The sequence below is a fragment of the Taurulus bubalis genome (assembly GCF_910589615.1).
Source record: "Taurulus bubalis genome assembly, chromosome: 2".
NCBI lineage: Eukaryota > Metazoa > Chordata > Actinopteri > Perciformes > Cottidae > Taurulus > Taurulus bubalis.
This window is the reverse complement of record NC_136590.1, coordinates 135,681-155,824: the sequence shown is the minus strand read 5'-3', so window position 1 is coordinate 155,824 and position 20,144 is coordinate 135,681. Positions and strand designations below refer to the sequence as shown.

Genomic DNA, 20,144 nt, shown 5'->3' with positions numbered 1-20,144 from the left:
AAGTCGCATGCTCTCATAAAGAGGTATCATGCTCTCATAAGTCTCCTGCTCTCATAAAGAGGTCTCATGCTCTCATAAGTCTCATGCTGTCATAAAGAGATTTCATGCTCTCATAAGTCTCCTGCTCTCATAAAGAGGTCTCATGCTCTCATAAAGAGGTGTCATGCTCTCATAAGTCTCATGCTTTTATAAAGAGGTCTCATGCTCTCATAAAGAGGTGTCATGCTCTCATAAGTCTCATGCTCTCATAAAGAGGTATCATGCTCTCATAAAGAGGTGTCATGCTCTCATAAGTCTCATGCTCTCATAAAGAGGTATCATGCTCTCATAAGTCTCATGCTCTCATAAAGAGGTATCATGCTCTCATAAAGAGGTATCATGCTCTCATAAGTCTCATGCTCTCATAAAGAGGCATCATGCTCTCATAAGTCTCATGCTCTCATAAAGAGGTCTCATGCTCTCATAAAGAGGTCTCATGCTCTCATAAGTAGTCTCATGCTCTCATAAAGAGGTCTCATGCTCTCATAAGTAGTCTCATGCTCTCATAAAGAGGTCTCATGCTCTCATAAGTCTCATGCTCTCATAAAGAGGTCTCATGCTCTCATAAGTAGTCTCATACTCTCATAAAGAGGTCTCATGCTCTCATAAGTAGTCTCATGCTCTCATAAAGAGGTCTCATGCTCTCATAAAGAGGTCTCATGCTCTCATAAGTAGTCTCATGGTCTCATAAAGAGGTCTCATGCTCTCATAAGTCGCATGCTCTCATAAAGAGGTATCATGCTCTCATAAGTCTCCTGCTTTCATAAAGAGGTCTCATGCTCTCATAAGTCTCATGCTGTCATAAAGAGATTTCATGCTCTCATAAGTCTCCTGCTCTCATAAAGAGGTCTCATGCTCTCATAAAGAGGTTTCATGCTCTCATAAGTCTCCTGCTCTCATAAAGAGGTCTCATGCTCTCATAAAGAGGTCTCATGCTGTCATAAGTCTCCTGCTCTCATAAAGAGGTCTCATGCTCTCATAAAGAGGTCTCGTGCTCTCATAAGTCTCATGCTCTCATAAAGAGGTCTCATGCTCTCATAAGTCTCCTGCTCTCATAAAGAGGTCTCATGCTCTCATAAAGAGGTCTCATGCTCTCATAAAGAGGTCTCATGCTCTCATAAGTCTCATGCTCTCATAAAGAGGTCTCATGCTCTCATAAGTAGTCTCATGCTCTCATAAAGAGGTCTCATGCTCTCATAAGTAGTCTCATGCTCTCATAAAGAGGTCTCATGCTCTCATAAGTCTCATGCTCTCATAAAGAGGTCTCATGCTCTCATAAGTCTCATGCTGTCATAAAGAGATTTCATGCTCTCATAAGTCTCCTGCTCTCATAAAAAGGTCTCATGCTCTCATAAAGAGGTTTCATGCTCTCATAAGTAGTCTCAAACTCTCATAAAGAGGTCTCATGCTCTCATAAGTAGTCTCATGCTCTCATAAAGAGGTATCATGCTCTCATAAAGAGGTCTCATGCTCTCATAAGTCGCATGCTCTCATAAAGAGGTATCATGCTCTCATAAGTCTCCTGCTCTCATAAAGAGGTCTCATGCTCTCATAAGTCTCATGCTGTCATAAAGAGATTTCATGCTCTCATAAGTCTCCTGCTCTCATAAAGAGGTCTCATGCTCTCATAAAGAGGTGTCATGCTCTCATAAGTCTCATGCTTTTATAAAGAGGTCTCATGCTCTCATAAAGAGGTGTCATGCTCTCATAAGTCTCATGCTCTCATAAAGAGGTATCATGCTCTCATAAAGAGGTGTCATGCTCTCATAAGTCTCATGCTCTCATAAAGAGGTATCATGCTCTCATAAGTCTCATGCTCTCATAAAGAGGTATCATGCTCTCATAAAGAGGTATCATGCTCTCATAAGTCTCATGCTCTCATAAAGAGGCATCATGCTCTCATAAGTCTCATGCTCTCATAAAGAGGTCTCATGCTCTCATAAAGAGGTCTCATGCTCTCATAAGTAGTCTCATGCTCTCATAAAGAGGTCTCATGCTCTCATAAGTAGTCTCATGCTCTCATAAAGAGGTCTCATGCTCTCATAAGTCTCCTGCTCTCATAAAGAGGTCTCATGCTCTCATAAAGAGGTCTCATGCTCTCATAAAGAGGTCTCATGCTCTCATAAGTCTCATGCTCTCATAAAGAGGTCTCATGCTCTCATAAGTAGTCTCATGCTCTCATAAAGAGGTCTCATGCTCTCATAAGTAGTCTCATGCTCTCATAAAGAGGTCTCATGCTCTCATAAGTCTCATGCTCTCATAAAGAGGTCTCATGCTCTCATAAGTCTCATGCTGTCATAAAGAGATTTCATGCTCTCATAAGTCTCCTGCTCTCATAAAAAGGTCTCATGCTCTCATAAAGAGGTTTCATGCTCTCATAAGTAGTCTCAAACTCTCATAAAGAGGTCTCATGCTCTCATAAGTAGTCTCATGCTCTCATAAAGAGGTATCATGCTCTCATAAAGAGGTCTCATGCTCTCATAAGTCGCATGCTCTCATAAAGAGGTATCATGCTCTCATAAGTCTCCTGCTCTCATAAAGAGGTCTCATGCTCTCATAAGTCTCATGCTGTCATAAAGAGATTTCATGCTCTCATAAGTCTCCTGCTCTCATAAAGAGGTCTCATGCTCTCATAAAGAGGTGTCATGCTCTCATAAGTCTCATGCTTTTATAAAGAGGTCTCATGCTCTCATAAAGAGGTGTCATGCTCTCATAAGTCTCATGCTCTCATAAAGAGGTATCATGCTCTCATAAAGAGGTGTCATGCTCTCATAAGTCTCATGCTCTCATAAAGAGGTATCATGCTCTCATAAGTCTCATGCTCTCATAAAGAGGTATCATGCTCTCATAAAGAGGTATCATGCTCTCATAAGTCTCATGCTCTCATAAAGAGGCATCATGCTCTCATAAGTCTCATGCTCTCATAAAGAGGTCTCATGCTCTCATAAAGAGGTCTCATGCTCTCATAAGTAGTCTCATGCTCTCATAAAGAGGTCTCATGCTCTCATAAGTAGTCTCATGCTCTCATAAAGAGGTCTCATGCTCTCATAAGTCTCATGCTCTCATAAAGAGGTCTCATGCTCTCATAAGTAGTATCAAACTCTCATAAAGAGGTCTCATGCTCTCATAAGTAGTCTCATGCTCTCATAAAGAGGTATCATGCTCTCATAAAGAGGTCTCATGCTCTCATAAGTCGCATGCTCTCATAAAGAGGTATCATGCTCTCATAAGTCTCCTGCTCTCATAAAGAGGTCCCATGCTCTCATAAGTCTCATGCTGTCATAAAGAGATTTCATGCTCTCATAAGTCTCCTGCTCTCATAAAGAGGTCTCATGCTCTCATAAAGAGGTGTCATGCTCTCATAAGTCTCATGCTCTCATAAAGAGGTATCATGCTCTCATAAGTCTCATGCTCTCATAAAGAGGTATCATGCTCTCATAAAGAGGTATCATGCTCTCATAAGTCTCATGCTCTCATAAAGAGGCATCATGCTCTCATAAGTCTCATGCTCTCATGAAGAGGTCTCATGCTCTCATAAAGAGGTCTCATGCTCTCATAAGTAGTCTCATGCTCTCATAAAGAGGTCTCATGCTCTCATAAGTCGCATGCTCTCATAAAGAGGTATCATGCTCTCATAAGTCTCCTGCTCTCATAAAGAGGTCTCATGCTCTCATAAGTCTCATGCTCTCATAAAGAGGTGTCATGCTCTCATAAGTCTCATGCTCTCATAAAGAGGTCTCATGCTCTCATAAAGAGGTGTCATGCTCTCATAAGTCTCATGCTCTCATAAAGAGGTATCATGCTCTCATAAGTCTCATGCTCTCATAAAGAGGTATCATGCTCTCATAAAGAGGTATCATGCTCTCATAAGTCTCATGCTCTCATAAAGAGGCATCATGCTCTCATAAGTCTCATGCTCTCATAAAGAGGTCTCATGCTCTCATAAAGAGGTCTCATGCTCTCATAAGTAGTCTCATGCTCTCATAAAGAGGTCTCATGCTCTCATAAGTAGTCTCATGCTCTCATAAAGAGGTCTCATGCTCTCATAAGTCTCATGCTCTCATAAAGAGGTCTCATGCTCTCATAAGTAGTCTCATGCTCTCATAAAGAGGTCTCATGCTCTCATAAAGAGGTCTCATGCTCTCATAAGTAGTCTCATGGTCTCATAAAGAGGTCTCATGCTCTCATAAGTCGCATGCTCTCATAAAGAGGTATCATGCTCTCATAAGTCTCCTGCTTTCATAAAGAGGTCTCATGCTCTCATAAGTCTCATGCTGTCATAAAGAGATTTCATGCTCTCATAAGTCTCCTGCTCTCATAAAGAGGTCTCATGCTCTCATAAGTCTCCTGCTCTCATAAAGAGGTCTCATGCTCTCATAAAGAGGTCTCATGCTCTCATAAGTCTCATGCTCTCATAAAGAGGTCTCTGAGGTAGCATCTGGTATGTTTCCGTCCCCGAGAAGTGAAATTGAACATCTTCAAACAAACACTGGCAGATGACTTCATCACTGTAAAATGTTTCTTCTTCTCTCAGAAACCCAAATATGAGATTCGCTGGAAGATCATCGAGAGCACCGACGGGAACAGCTACACCTTCATTGACCCCAGCCAGCTGCCGTACAACCAGAAGTGGGAGTTTCCTCGACACAAGCTCCGCCTCGGTAGGGTCAACCTTGTTGCTTTTATTCTTAATCATGATTTCAACAGAAATGAATCTTAAAAACGTCCGATCATCAATTTATCGTTAATAGTTTGATGACATGCTGGAGTTGAAGCATATGTATTGAATCTGCATTAACCCGTGAGTCTCGGGCGGCACAAGAGGCAACACACTCTGGATTCGGTTAGTAACCAGCTTTATAGTCTGACTCGTGAGCTCTCGGCATCGCCCCTGAGCGCACCTGCCTGTTTGTATCGGATCAGCTGTCTGTGGTTTCAGCTACTCGCCTCGGCTCACCGCTCTCTCTCCCGTTAGTCAGACGCTACTCCTGCTTTAACGGACACACACACACACACACACACACACACATACACACAATTGCCCCTACCTGCGGCTGATTACCTCATCACGGCACCTGTTCCCTTGAACCACACCCTCACTCAATTCCCTCTGCAGCTGAGCGTAACCCCGCCCCGCCGCCACAGCATATATTTCAAAATAAAAGTCTCTGTTAATAATCCACCATCCAATAATTTCCACCAAAATGTAAAGTTGTGCATGAACCAAACTTCCCAAAATACAGTGATACGCTCCCGACTGAGCATGTGTGGTTTGGTGGGTTATTCTGACCTCCTTTCTGTCTGCCAGGTGCTGTTGTGGGTTCGGGAGCATTTGGAAAGGTAGTCAAGGCAACGGCGTACGGCCTGGGAACCGGCGACGCCACTCGAGTCGCCGTGAAAATGCTCAAACGTCGGTCCCCACATCTTCATCATCATCATTACCACTCATACATGGATGACACATCATTGTTGTGATTCCCGTTTTGTGTATCCGTAAACAGCGAGCGCTCACTCGGAGGAACGGGAGGCGCTGATGTCGGAGCTGAAGATCCTCGGCCATCTTGGCCACCATGACAACATCGTCAACCTGTTGGGAGCCTGCACTCAAGGAGGTAAAGCCATTATTAGAACTACACATATTATTTTTTATAATATAAAATTATCCGGATCACGAAGGCATAACATAAATAGACATAAATTGTCCCAAACAAAGTCACTATTGTTTATCCGGTTGTCGGAGATAACTGATGATGTGAACATCGTCTCTAACCTCTGACCTCTGACGTCTCATTCCCACCCCTCAGGTCCCATGTTGATGATCACAGAGTACTGTAGCCATGGCGACCTGCTGAACTACCTGCGGGCCAACGCTCAGGACTTCATGGCGTCGCTTCTCGGCGTGGAGGAAGTGGAGGCCGAGGCTCCGTATAAGAACATGGCCGCCCAGAGCCCCCGACTCAGGAGGTCTGAATCCTTCTGCTCACATTAAGTTCATGAAACGTTACGCTAATATGTGAAAAGCTTCATTAAACGTTAAGCTAACATGTGAAAAGCTTCATTAAACCTTTGACTAATATGTGAAAAGCTTCTTCTAACGTTACGCTAATATGTGAAAAGCTTCTTCAAACATTACGCTAATATGTGAAAAGCTTCATTAAACGTTACGCTAATATGTGAAAAGCTTCATTAAACGTTAAGCTAACATGTGAAAAGCTTCATTAAACCTTTGACTAATATGTGAAAAGCTTCTTCTAACGTTACGCTAATATGTGAAAAGCTTCTTCAAACATTACGCTAATATGTGAAAAGCTTCATTAAACATTACGCTAATATGTGAAAAGCGTCATTAAATGTTACGCTAACATGTGAAGAGCTTCAGTAAACGTTATGCTAACATGTGAAAAGCGTCTTTAAACGTTATGCTAACATGTGAAAAGCGTCTTTAAACGTTATGCTAATATGTGAAAAGTGTCTTTAAACGTTATGCTAATATGTGAAAAGCTTCATTAAACGTTATGCTAATATGTGAAAAGACATTTTTTGATTTACAATAACAGTAAATATAATGAACTTTTTTAGAACGTTTGTTCAATTATCTATATACATATATACATAGTGTTGCTGTCATCTTGGCCTTTGAGTCGTTGTGATCAATGTTTTTTATTTTGTGTGTGTGTGTGTGTGTGTGTGTGTGTGTGTGTGTGTTTGTGTGTGTGTGTGTGTGTGTAGTGACAGTGGGATCTCCTGCTGTTCAGAGTATCAGGAGATGCAACCAGTTCAGAGTCCAGGACAAACACACCTGGGTAACAACCTGCACACACCTGAACATTCTGTCTGACTGTCTGACTGTTTGTCTGTCTGTCTGTGTGTCTGTGTGTGTGTGTGTGTCTGTCTGTCTGTCTGTCTGTCTGTCTGACTACCTGTCTGTCTCTCAGGTGTGAAGACAAACAGTGTTTCTCTCGGCGACCTCATGAGGTTTTCCTACCAGGTGGCGCAAGGTCTGGACTTCCTGTCCACCAGGAATGTAAGTACACACACACACACACACACACACACACACACACACACACACACACACACACACACACACGCACGCACACAAAGACACACACACGCACGCACACGCACGCACACAAAGACACACACGCACACAAAGATACACACGCACACACACATACACACACAGACACACGCCCACACACACACACACGCACAGACACATGCACACACACACACATATACACAAACACACACGCACGCACGCACACACACATACACATAAACACACACACACACGCACACACACATATACACAAACACACACAAACACACGCACACACACACGTATACACAAACACACACACACATACACACACATACTCACACACGCACACACAAACACATGCACACACACACGCACACACACACATACACACACGCACACAAAGACACACATGCACACAAACACACACGCACGCACGAACAAACACACATACACGCACGCACACAAAGACACACACGCACACAAAGACACACACGCACACACACAGACACACGCACACACAAACACATGCACACACACACACACACACACACACACACATACACACACGCACACTAAGACACACACGCACACACACATACACACAGACACACACACACACAGACACACGCACACACAAACACACGCACACACACATACACACAGACACACACACACACACACAGACACACGCACACACAAACACACGCACACACAAACACACACATACACACACAGACATACACACACAGACACACGCACACACAAACACATGCACACACAGACAAACACACATACAGACACACACATACACACAGACAAACATACATACAGACACACACATACACACACATACACACACAAAGACACACGCACACACACAAACACACACGCACGCATACACACCCATACACACAAACACACACGCACGCACGAACAAACACACATACACGCACGCACACAAAGACACACACGCACGTACACACACACAGACACACACACAGACACACACACAGACACACACACACGTACACACAAACACACACGCACGCACACACACATACGTACACACAAACACACACAAACAAACACACACAAGCACACACACACATACACGCACGCACACAAAGACACACACGCACACACACATACACACACACAGACACACGCACACACAAACACACGCACATACACACAGACAAACACACACACACAGACAAACACACATACAGACACACACATACACACACACACAAGCACGCACACATGCACACACACACATACACACACACGCACGCACGCACGCACACACACACACACACAGACAAACACACATATCAGACTTATCAGTCTCATTGCAATCAGCAGTAAAACATTTGTAAATGTGTGTGTGTGTCCACCTGTGTGTGTGTGTGTCCACCTGTGTGTGTGTGTTTCCACCTGTCTATGTGTCCACCTGTCTGTCTCAGTGTATCCACAGAGACGTAGCAGCCAGGAACGTCCTGCTGACCGACCGCTGTGTGGCAAAGATCTGTGACTTTGGTTTGGCCCGAGACATCCGCAACGACGACAGCTACATCGTGCAGGGAAACGTGAGTGTTCCTGCCTGTGTGTGTGTGTGTGTGTGTGTGTGTGTGTGTGTGTGTGTGTGTATGTAGGTTAACCCCTCCCCTCCCTTTTCTGCTGCTGCGTCTCTCAAAACAGAAAACAGTTCTTAGCTCAACATTGAGCATTAATTGAGAGCCGTTTATGAAGATGTGTAGAGGAAAGCAGCTCACTGCCCCACTGATACTGACACAACCTGATGCTCACACATCTCACTCATTCTGTTTGCACAGGTTGAACCTTATTGTTTTTATCTTGAAAAGACATTCAGTGCAAAGTTAATTGAAGCCACAATATGTACAGATGGAACTTTATTTGCATTGATCTAACAAAGTGATTGCACGTTATTAGTTGTTGTCTGATGGAGCGATCTGGTTTACTTGAAAGGGATTTACATGTTCTTTATTATATTATTTGAAACAGCACGGATGAAGGAGTCACAAAAATGTTTTTCAATGAATATCATAAATATCATATATCATATATGGACCATTTTGTTACAATTTTGAGTCAAAAACAAAAACACTTTGAGAACCACTGGACTAGTTTCTGGCTTTTACTTGGACTGCTTCCTGTGTTTACGTTGACTGCTTCCTGTGTTTTACATTGACTGCTTCCTGTGTTTACATTGACTGCTTCCTGTGTTTTACATTGACTGCTTCCTGTGTTTACGTTGACTGCTTCCTGTGTTTTACATTGACTGCTTCCTGTGTTTACATTGACTGCTTCCTGTGTTTTACATTGACTGCTTCCTGTGTTTTACATTGACTGCTTCCTGTGTTTTACATTGACTGCTTCCTATGTTTTACATTGACTGCTTCCTGTGTTTTACATTGACTGCTTCCTGTGTTTTACATTGACCAGAGGTGTCAAACGTATTGACATTCATTACTCAAGTAGAAGTATAGATACTAGGGTTTAAAAATACTTCTGTAAAAGTTGAAGTATCAACTCAAGCTTTTTACTTAAGTAAAAGTGTAAAAGTACTGGTTTAAAAACTACTTAAAAGTATAAAAGTAAAAGTAATGTAAGGGGAATGTTTTTTCTCCATCAAGGACAAACTCTTAAGCCGCGTCTCAGGGGCCTATAGTGCACTACCCCACCTCCCCCAAACAATCATTTTTATAAAGGCCACAATGACTATAATGTTTTAAAATGTTATGTTGAAAAATGTGGGATGCACTAGGCTACCCGTTTCAGCTGCATATATGCCCATTTAAAATGATCACATTTTATTACAATGCAAAACATTAAAGTACCATATGTGTACTGAGCATTAACATGCGTTTCATGGAGCGGAAGACATGATAACTAGTTGCCTATAAGTATTGTAATAGTGCAAAATAGGCAGCGGCGGCGACTCCGACACAAACACTTAAAGCTGTGGTTCTCAAACTTTTTCTGTAAATAACATAATTGTGTGACTCATCTGTGCTTTTATAATAACAGAATAAAGAAAATTGCAATCACTTTCAAGTAAATCAGATTGCCCCATCAGACAATGTTTTGTGTAAGTTCTATCTGTGCAAAAAATAACTCATATTTAGTTACTACTAAATAGCTCATTGTGGAAAACAATAAGCTTTTAATTTTTTTTGCCAAACAAAACAGAATGAGTGCAGATATGTGAACCATCAGGTTGTATCAGTATTAGTGGCTGCAGTGAACTACTTTCCTCGACACATATGTTATAAACGGGGTTGTAGATTTGATACGGCCTCTCTCAATTCATGCTCAATATTGAGCTTAGATCTGTTTTTTTTATTTTGAGAAACGCAACAGCAGGAAAAGACGAGCTCATTGATGAAGGAGCGATATTAGTTATATTAGTTTTATAGGGAGAGAGTTCTTCCAGATCGCCAGGATCCATCCTTTACATTATCATGACTTCCTGTACGCGGCGATATAGATTTTGCCGGCAAGAAATAATTTATTTAGAGAGCTTCTCGAGCCGCGGACATTGATCACCACAGGCGCAGCTGATCGCCCATCTCAGACACAGACTGTCAGCCGCTGTATGCCGCGCTGTTCTTAAGTTTATTTAGCTCTTAAGAAACTTATGGATGTGTTAAAGCACTCATAATTATATGACAGTGTTATTAGTACACCATACATATCATTATTGTAGAACATGATTAAGGTGATCGTGGTAAGAATACAGAGAATCACACACAATTTATTTTCACTGCTTCAATTGATTGAATTTCTGATTATGAATAATGCATACATACTGATCCGCCCATACACATATTCAAACTCATATACACATATATATTACATGATTCATACGTGCATACAGTACATATATCCTCATAAGTATATATTTATTCATAAATATAATCTGATTGATTTGGGTGATGAAGCACTTCAAATTCGCCGATACATTTTCTCAACGCTGACACATTGAACTTGTCTGATATATTTGCGATGCTTATGTCTCGCAGCGGGGGCGCTGTGAAAAGTTGCGTGCACGGCAACAATGTTGCAAAAACGTTGGAATATTCGCAACGCGTTTGCTGTGAATGACTACGGTATTGACTTCCTCATATGCCTTCATGATCATCTCCTGCTTCTCAGCAGAGAAATAAAAAGAGGTTCCTCTGAGTTTATTTGCCACTGTACTGTTAGAACATCGTGGTGTCAGTGCTCCATTATTATCCCTTCTGAAGAGGAGCGGCGCATTTATCCAGATGACTGACGTCTGGCTAGAATGAACGAGACCGTTTCAGCGCGGATCAGCCGTGAAGAAACCCAGATAGCCTGATGTCAATCATCTCGCTAATTTAAGATGGAGATTAGGACATTTGCTTGACTTTGTTTAGCCAGGTAAGAGAAATAGGGCCCTGCTCCGGGTTCAGAGAGCTGCTCCGGTGCGAGGAGAACTCCGGTTGCTCCTCACAGGAGAGCTGCTGTTGCATTTTCACCCTGGGAGCGTTTAAAACGCAGATATAGCGGTCTACTTTTCACGCGACATATTTTTCGACGCTCTCTGTCCGCTGCTGTGTGTGTGTGTGTGTGCTCAGTGCTCAGCACTCACCTGTGTGCGCGCGCACGTATCTGTGGGCAACGGGGCGGAGAGGTTTTTTGTGTGTGTGTTTTTGAACGATGACAAGCCGGAGTGAAAACAAATCAAAATGAAATAGTAACGAGGCTATTTTTAAAATGTAGGGAGTAGAAAGTACAGATATTTGCGTGAAAATGTAAGCAGTAGAAGTAAAAAGTCGTCTGAAATATAAATACTCCAGTAAAGTATAGATACCCAACATTTCTACTTAAGTAAGGTAACGAAGTATTTGTACTTCGTTACTTGACACCTCTGACATTGACTGCTTCCTGTGTTTACATTGACTGCTTCCTGTGTTTACATTGACTGCTTCCTGTGTTTACGTTGACTGCTTCCTGTGTTTAGTTGACTGCTTCCTGTGTTTTACATTGACTACTTCCTGTGTTTAAGTTGACTGCTTCCTGTGTTTACATTGACTACTTCCTGTGTTTGCGTTGACTGCTTCCTGTGTTTACGTTGACTGCTTCCTGTGTTTAGTTGACTGCTTCCTGTGTTTAAGTTGACTACTTCCTGTGTTTACGTTGACTGCTTCCTGTGTTTACGTTGACTGCTTCCTGTGTTTTACATTGACTACTTCCTGTGTTTTACGTTGGCTGCTTCCTGTGTTTACACTGACTGCTTCCTGTGTTTACGCTGACTGCTTCCTGTGTTTTATTTTGACTGCTTCCTGTGTTTACATTGACTGCTTCCTGTGTTTACGTTAACTGCTTCCTGTGTTTTATTTTGACTGCTTCCTGTGTTTACGTTGACTGCTTCCTGTGGTTTACGCTGACTGCTTCCTGTGTTTTGTTTTGACTGCTTCCTGTGTTTTACATTGACTGCTTCCTGTGTTTACGCTGACTGCTTCCTGTGTTTTACATTGACTGCTTCCTGTGTTTACGCTGACTGCTTCCTGTGTTTTATTTTGACTGCTTCCTGTGTTTTACATTGACTGCTTCCTGTGTTTTACATTGACTGCTTCCTGTGTTTACGCTGACTGCTTCCTGTGTTTTATTTTGACTGCTTCCTGTGTTTACGCTGACTGCTTCCTGTGTTTTATTTTAACTGCTTCCTGTAGTTTACGTTGACTGCTTCCTGTGTTTACGTTAACTGCTTCCTGTGTTTTATTTTGACTGCTTCCTGTGTTTACGCTGACTGCTTCCTGTGTTTTATTTTGACTGCTTCCTGTGTTTACGCTGACTGCTTCCTGTGTTTTATTTTGACTGCTTCCTGTGTTTACATTGACTGCTTCCTGTGTTTACGTTAACTGCTTCCTGTGTTTTATTTTGACTGCTTCCTGTGTTTACGTTGACTGCTTCCTGTGGTTTACGCTGACTGCTTCCTGTGTTTTGTTTTGACTGCTTCCTGTGTTTTACATTGACTGCTTCCTGTGTTTACGCTGACTGCTTCCTGTGTTTTACATTGACTGCTTCCTGTGTTTACGCTGACTGCTTTCTGTGTTTTACATTGACTGCTTCCTGTGTTTACGCTGACTGCTTCCTGTGTTTCATTTTGACTGCTTCCTGTGTTTTACATTGACTGCTTCCTGTATTTTACATTGACTGCTTCCTGTGTTTATGCTGACTGCTTCCTGTGTTTTATTTTGACTGCTTCCTGTGTTTACGCTGACTGCTTCCTGTGTTTTATTTTAACTGCTTCCTGTAGTTTACGTTGACTGCTTCCTGTGTTTACGTTAACTGCTTCCTGTGTTTTATTTTGACTGCTTCCTGTGTTTTACATTGACTGCTTCCTGTGTTTTACATTGACTGCTTCCTGTGTTTACGCTGACTGCTTCCTGTCTTTTATTTTGACTGCTTCCTGTGTTTACAGGCCCGTCTCCCGGTGAAGTGGATGGCTCCAGAGAGCATCTTCCAGTGCGTGTACACGGTCCAGAGTGACGTGTGGTCCTACGGGGTCCTGCTGTGGGAGACCTTCTCTCTGGGTAACTTCGTCTTAGAAAAGCTGTAGAATGATGATTTATTACCCAAAGGCACCGGGGATCAAACCACCGATTCTCTGATTGAAGGACGATCTGCTCACCACTTCGCCAACTATTAACTGCTCACTAAGTGTAGACACTATAAAGTACACAATACATATGTAGAAGTTTTAAAATACACTATTAATTACACATATGTGTCATTTGAGGTAATTCCTCACAAGTCACTAAATAAAACTGCTTATATTTTTGTTGAGTACTTTCTAAGTATAGACACGATGAAGTAAACACAATAGTGTTTATTTGTGTGTACTTTATAACGTGTACTAATGGTGCCCATACTAAAAGTACACACTATAAAGCACACACAAAGAAGTAAACACGATAGTGTTTATTTGTGTGTATTTTAGTGTGTACTAATGGTGCCTATACTAAAAGTACACTCTATAAAGTACACACGATGAAGTAAACACGATAGTGTTTATTCGTGTATACTTTATAGTGTGTACTTTATGGTGCCCATACTAAAAGTACACACTATAAAGGACCCTGTAGAATTGAAGCTCTCTGATTGGATGACAGCTCATCTGATCCTTTGTTACCTCTTCAGGTAAAAGTCCGTACCCGAATGTTGCCGTGGATACCAATTTCTACAAGATGATCCAAGATGGCCGCCACATGGACCAGCCAGACTTCGCTCCGGCCGAGATGTGAGCAGGCCGCCATCCTCCTGATGGAGTCCTTCTGATGGAGGCCTTCTGATGGAGTCCTATTGATGGAGTCCCTCTGATGGAGTCCCCCTGATGGAGTCCCTCTGATGGAGTCCTTCTGATGGAGTCCTCCTGATGGAGTCCCTCTGATGGAGTCCTTCTGATGGAGACCCTCTGATGGAGTCCCCCTGATGGAGTCCCCCTGGTGGAGTCCTCCTGATGGAGTCCTTCTGATGGAGTCTTCCTGATGGAGTCCCTCTGATGGAGTCCTTCTGGTGGAGTCCTCCTGGTGGAGTCCCTCTGATGGAGTCCCTCTGATGGAGTCCCCCTGATGGAGTCCCCCTGATGGAGTCCTCCTGATGGAGTCCTCCTGATGGAGTCCTTCCGGTGGACTCCTCCTGATGGAGTCCTTCCGGTGGACTCCTCCTGATGGAGTCCTTCTTGTGGACTCCTCCTGATGGAGTCCTTCTGGTGGACTCCTCCTGATGGAGTCCTTCTGGTGGACTCCTCCTGATGGAGTCCTTCTTGTGGACTCCTCCTGATGGAGTCCTTCTTGTGGACTCCTCCTGATGGAGTCCTTCTGATGGAGTCCCTCGGATGGAGTCCTTCTGATGGAGTCCTCCTGATTGAGTCCTCCTGATGGAGTTCTTATGATGGAGTCCTTCTGATGGAGTCCTTCTGATGGAGTCCTTCTGGTGGACTCCTCCTGATGGAGTCCACCAGAGTCCTTCTGAGCGGATTGACAAGGTCTTTGTTTGATCCTTAGGTTCCAGCTGATGACGCTCTGCTGGAGTCTGGAGCCCACGGACAGACCCACTTTCCACATGATTGGTCAGCTCATCGACAGGCTCCTCCCCTCCACCAACGACCAGGTGAGATGCCTGTGTGTAAACTGGGCCCTGAGCTTTGTCTAGCAGACCATGAACGTTTCGTGTCTCTTCCCACCAGTCAACATACAGGAACCTCAACGAGTGCAGGGAGGAGGAGGAGAAGAGGAGGGAGGAAGAGGTCGGTGGAGGAGGCACCCTGAAGAGAGGAGAGGAACGCGCCCGGAGAGGTGATTCAACCAGCAGCTGTTGCTCAGATACAGTTCACCTGTATGAATCTGCTCTGACTCCACCTCCTTTTGATTCTCTTAGACCGCCATGATGACAACGATGATGATGACGAAGACGAGAAGGAGCCAATGATGAAGAACATCTACCAGCTGTCCTGATCGTATCGTCCAATGAAGACACTGGAAATGAAACCTGTTACTCAAAGATTCAGAGAGAACAGATGTTCCCTAAACCAAGCAAACACACTAAAGTTATGGTTCTGGACCCTCTGGTTCTAGACCCTCTGGTTCTAGACCCTCTGGTTCTGGACCTTCTGGTTCTGGATCCTCTGGTTCTGGACCCTCTGGTTCTGGACCTTCTGGTTCTGGATCCTCTGGTTCTGGAACCTCTGGTTCTAGATCCTCTGGTTCTAGATCCTCTGGTTCTGGATCTTCTGGTTCTGGATCCTCTGGTTCTAGACCCTCTGGTTCTAGACCCTTTGGTTCTGGATCCACTGGTGCTGGACCCTCTGGTTCTAGATCCTCTGGTTCTGGATCTTCTGGTTGTAGATCTCCTGGTTCTGGATCCTTTGATCTGCTCTGAGATCTGCTACATGGGTAACCTTCATTGTGTTGATTTTGGTGTATGAATGTTTTAATTGTTTTAATGTTTTTAAATACATGTTTAATCATATTAACACACTTTCTCTTCTGCAATTAATAAACACTGTAATTGTCATATTATAATTTTTTATTTGATGTCTTTAAATAAATTCTGTCCAAAAGCACACTGAGATTGCTTTGTTTTGCAGGACTCATGACATCACAACCCATATTAGCATATTCACATATTCAAGTGTTAACATATGAGGACATTTCCATATTACCACATTATAATATTAACATATACTTTTAGCATATTCATATTAACATATTCCATGTTTGCATATTAGCATATTGATGTATACGCTATATTGTGTATTATAATATTATACATATTATAATATTTGTATCTTAACATATTAGCATATAATTGGATTGATATACCGTATTCATGTATTAGCCTATTAGAATATTAACATATTGTAATATTAATGTATTAACATATTAGAATATTAACATATTAGAATAGTAACATATAGATATATTAGCATATTGATACATTAACATATTAACATATGTATATGTTATATATTAGCATATTGATATATTAACAGGTTAACATGTTGATATATAAGCATATGATATATTAACAGGTTAACATATTTATATGACCCTCACACCCTGTAGACCCCTCACACCCTGTAGACCCTCACACCCTGTAGACCCCTCACACCCTGTAGACTCCTCACACCCTGTAGACCCCTCACACCCTGTAGACTCCTCACACCCTGTAGACTCCTCACACCCTGTAGACTCCTCACACCCTGTAGACCCTCCACCCTGTAGACCCTCACTGGACACAAGCTGTTCCAATTCCTGCCATCTGGTAGGCTCTATAGAGCACTGTACGCCAAAACCACCAGACACAGGAACAGCTTCTTTCCACTGGCTGTCACCCTGATGAACAATTAATCAGAATTCTTCTATCTGCACCATATGCACTTTTTGACTACTGTGTTTAATGTCTTTAATGTATTTTTTATATTTATCCTGTTTATTGTATATTGTGTGTGTGAATAAGTACAAAGAGCAAAGTGAAACCGGAGTCAAATTCCATGTATGTGCAAACTTACATGGCCATTAAAGCTGATTCAGATACTAACATGTAACAATTCACCCTCCTACTTCAACTCAAGAGAAAAAGCACAACACTAAATTAAGGGATGGGCAGATCTGTTGTTAAATCTGCGTAGAGTTTGAAAGAATGGCAAAAGGAAAAAGTACACAGAACCAAACAGTCATTTGCAAACACCAGATGTTATTAATAAACAAATTCAATGCAAACATGAACCCCTCCCAAAGTAGGACTCCATCCCAAGCTCTTTTATGTCCCCAAAGTGAAGCGCAGTGACTTCAAGAAATGTTGATGGTGTGGCGACTACTGCCAGAAGACGTTTGCAATATATATATATACATATATATATATATATATATATATATATATATATATATATGTATATATATATATATATATATGTATATATATATATATATATATATATATATATATATGTATATATATATATATATATATATATATATATATATATATATATATATATATATATATATATATATGTATATTACCAGGTTATTGAGGAGTCATTTCTATATTTGTGATGGAGCAGCTATTGCGTCATAGACACAGGTCACTGGTTACCATAGTGATTGGAGCACCAGGGTAAAGGAGCATACGAGACCTTACTACTCGTATGTCTCTCTATGTATCTACATATACTTTATATTTACAATATTCAAGATTCAAGATGTTTATATTGTCATATGCAGATAACAGGCAGTTATTCCATACAATGAAAAACTTATTTTGTTGGGTCCTCCTAACACAGAATTACAATAAACTTTAAGGAAAAAAATAAAGATGAGGCACAAAATATAGTGACAGTATTACACAACAATATGTATAAAGTGTAAAGTGCACTATGCATTGCTACAATACAATATCCAAAGCATGGCCGTGACATGAATGTCACAGCAGCAGCCGTTCACAGTTCAGTGTGTGTGTGTGTGTGTGTGTGTGTGTGTGTGTGTGTGTGTGTGTGTGTGTGTGTGTGTGTGTGTGTGTGTGTGTGTGTGTGTGTGTGTGTGTGTATGTGTGAGAGAGCTGATGGCCTGCGGGTAGAAAATGTTTGTCAGTCTCGTGGTTCTGGACTTCAGACTCCTGTAGTGTCTGCCTGATGGCAGGAGCGCGAAGAGTCTGTGCTGGGGGTGTGTTCTGTCCCTGATGATGTGGTGTGTTGTGTCCCTGATGATGTGGTGTGTTGTGTCCCTGATGATGTGGTGTGTTCTGTACCTGATGATGTGGTGTTTCCCTGATGATGTGGTGTGTTCTGTCCTTGATGGTGTGGTGTGTTGTGTCCCTGATGATGTGGTGTTTTGTGTCCCTGATGATGTGGTGTGTTCTGTACCTGATGATGTGGTGTGTTATGTCCCTGATGATGTGGTGTGTTGTGTCCCTCATGATGTGGTGTGTTGTGTCCCTGATGATGGGGTGTGTTGTGTCCCTGATGATGTGGTGTGTTGTGTCCCTGATGATGTGGTGTGTTGTGTCCCTGATGATGTGGTGTGTTGTGTCCCTGATTATGTGGTGTGTTCTGTACCTGATGATGTGGTGTGTTATGTCCCTGATGATGTGGTGTGTTGTGTCCCTCATGATGTGGTGTGTTGTGTCCCTGATGATGGGGTGTGTTGTGTCCCTGATGATGTGGTGTGTTGTGTCCCTGATGATGTGGTGTGTTGTGTCCCTGATGATGTGTGGTGTGGTGTGTATCTGATGATGTGATGTGTTGTGTCCCTGATGATGTGGTGTGTTCTGTCCCTGAGAATTGTGTTTTTTCAAAACTAAAACTGTGCTATCTCCTCATCTACAGTTCTGATCTAATTCATTTAGATTCATTTCATTGCTAAGGTACTGTAACCCTCGTTAGAAGATACGTGTCGGTTTACATTAAAAACGTTTCACTAAAAGACTCATACGTACCCCTAACAAGTTCAGTCAACGTAACTTCCCTGTAACCATAGAGCAGGGGTGTCAAACTCATTGTAGTGAAGGGGCCACATGCTGCCCATTTTGATCTCAAGTGGGCCGGACCAGTAAAATCACAGCATAATAACTCATACATAATGACAATGTTTCTTTAGGTTTTTGCATGAGAAACTCTATTTTAAGGTCTTTATACATAAACTAGAAACATAAAGACCAAACATTCAGACATCAACCCACTGTTTACCTGCCTGGGCTCTCCTCTCTCTTTTAAGATAATCCTTAGTAATGTCAGTTATCCAAATCATTGCGACTGTGGTTCGATGATTAGCATGCCCGACTTTAAATCAGAGGATCAGTGGTTTGCAGCTCAGCTCATTTTTTTTTTTTCCTTCATTTTCTTTTTTAAATATTTTAAGAATTATCCCGCGGGCCGGACTGGACCCCCTGGCGGGTCGGATACGAGGCTCGGAGAGAGGACCCAAATGCAGAGATGCAGTGAAAAAATAATAATTTATTCTAAACAAAACACATAACAAGGCTTCAAAAACCTCTAGAATCTAACTGAAAGGAGGAACACGGAGGAACACACACACAGTATCACAGAGTACGACCAGACAAGGGAACAGAAGAAACACAGAGTGTAGTACACGGGGAAGGTGTGGGTGATTAGACACAGGAGGAAACAATCAGCACACAGGAAGTGCAGGGAACAGGACACACAAGACAGGACTTCAGAATAAAACCGGAACACAGAGAACCCAACCCGTGTGTTTGACACCCCTGCCATAGAGACTGTGTGGGTCTAACAGTAACAGTAAGAGCATCTGATTAGTATCGGTGTCTTGCACTCATTGGTCCTCAGACTCGTCTGAAAGCGCATCAGATGACATGCGGAGGAGACGGTCAGTTACATAAGTGTGTTAAGGGGCGAGCAAGTTTCAGGTTAAAGTCATTTTTCAATTTCTGAACCGAAAAACAGAGTTTTTGGACTGAATAAGCTTCAATAATGTTGATGCTTGTTTATGTTTATTGTGACTATTATTATTATTATTGCAGATTTAGA

At 42.3% G+C, this 20,144-nt stretch overlaps 1 protein-coding gene across 1 annotated transcript in view; it reads left to right on the top strand.

Annotated features, from left to right (window-relative positions):
- Positions 1 to 16,202, top strand: part of csf1rb (colony stimulating factor 1 receptor, b) — a 46,448-nt gene extending 30,246 nt beyond the window's left edge. The window contains exons 11-22 of the mRNA XM_079238081.1: positions 4,574 to 4,700; positions 5,348 to 5,449; positions 5,541 to 5,651; positions 5,844 to 6,003; positions 6,769 to 6,842; positions 6,975 to 7,063; positions 8,551 to 8,673; positions 13,560 to 13,671; positions 14,279 to 14,378; positions 15,145 to 15,250; positions 15,327 to 15,435; positions 15,518 to 16,202. Coding sequence (XP_079094207.1) covers positions 4,574 to 4,700; positions 5,348 to 5,449; positions 5,541 to 5,651; positions 5,844 to 6,003; positions 6,769 to 6,842; positions 6,975 to 7,063; positions 8,551 to 8,673; positions 13,560 to 13,671; positions 14,279 to 14,378; positions 15,145 to 15,250; positions 15,327 to 15,435; positions 15,518 to 15,594 — 1,290 coding nt within the window. The 3' untranslated portion in view covers positions 15,595 to 16,202. The remainder of the gene's footprint in view (positions 1 to 4,573; positions 4,701 to 5,347; positions 5,450 to 5,540; positions 5,652 to 5,843; positions 6,004 to 6,768; positions 6,843 to 6,974; positions 7,064 to 8,550; positions 8,674 to 13,559; positions 13,672 to 14,278; positions 14,379 to 15,144; positions 15,251 to 15,326; positions 15,436 to 15,517) is intronic.
- Positions 16,203 to 20,144: the final 3,942 nt, after the last annotated feature.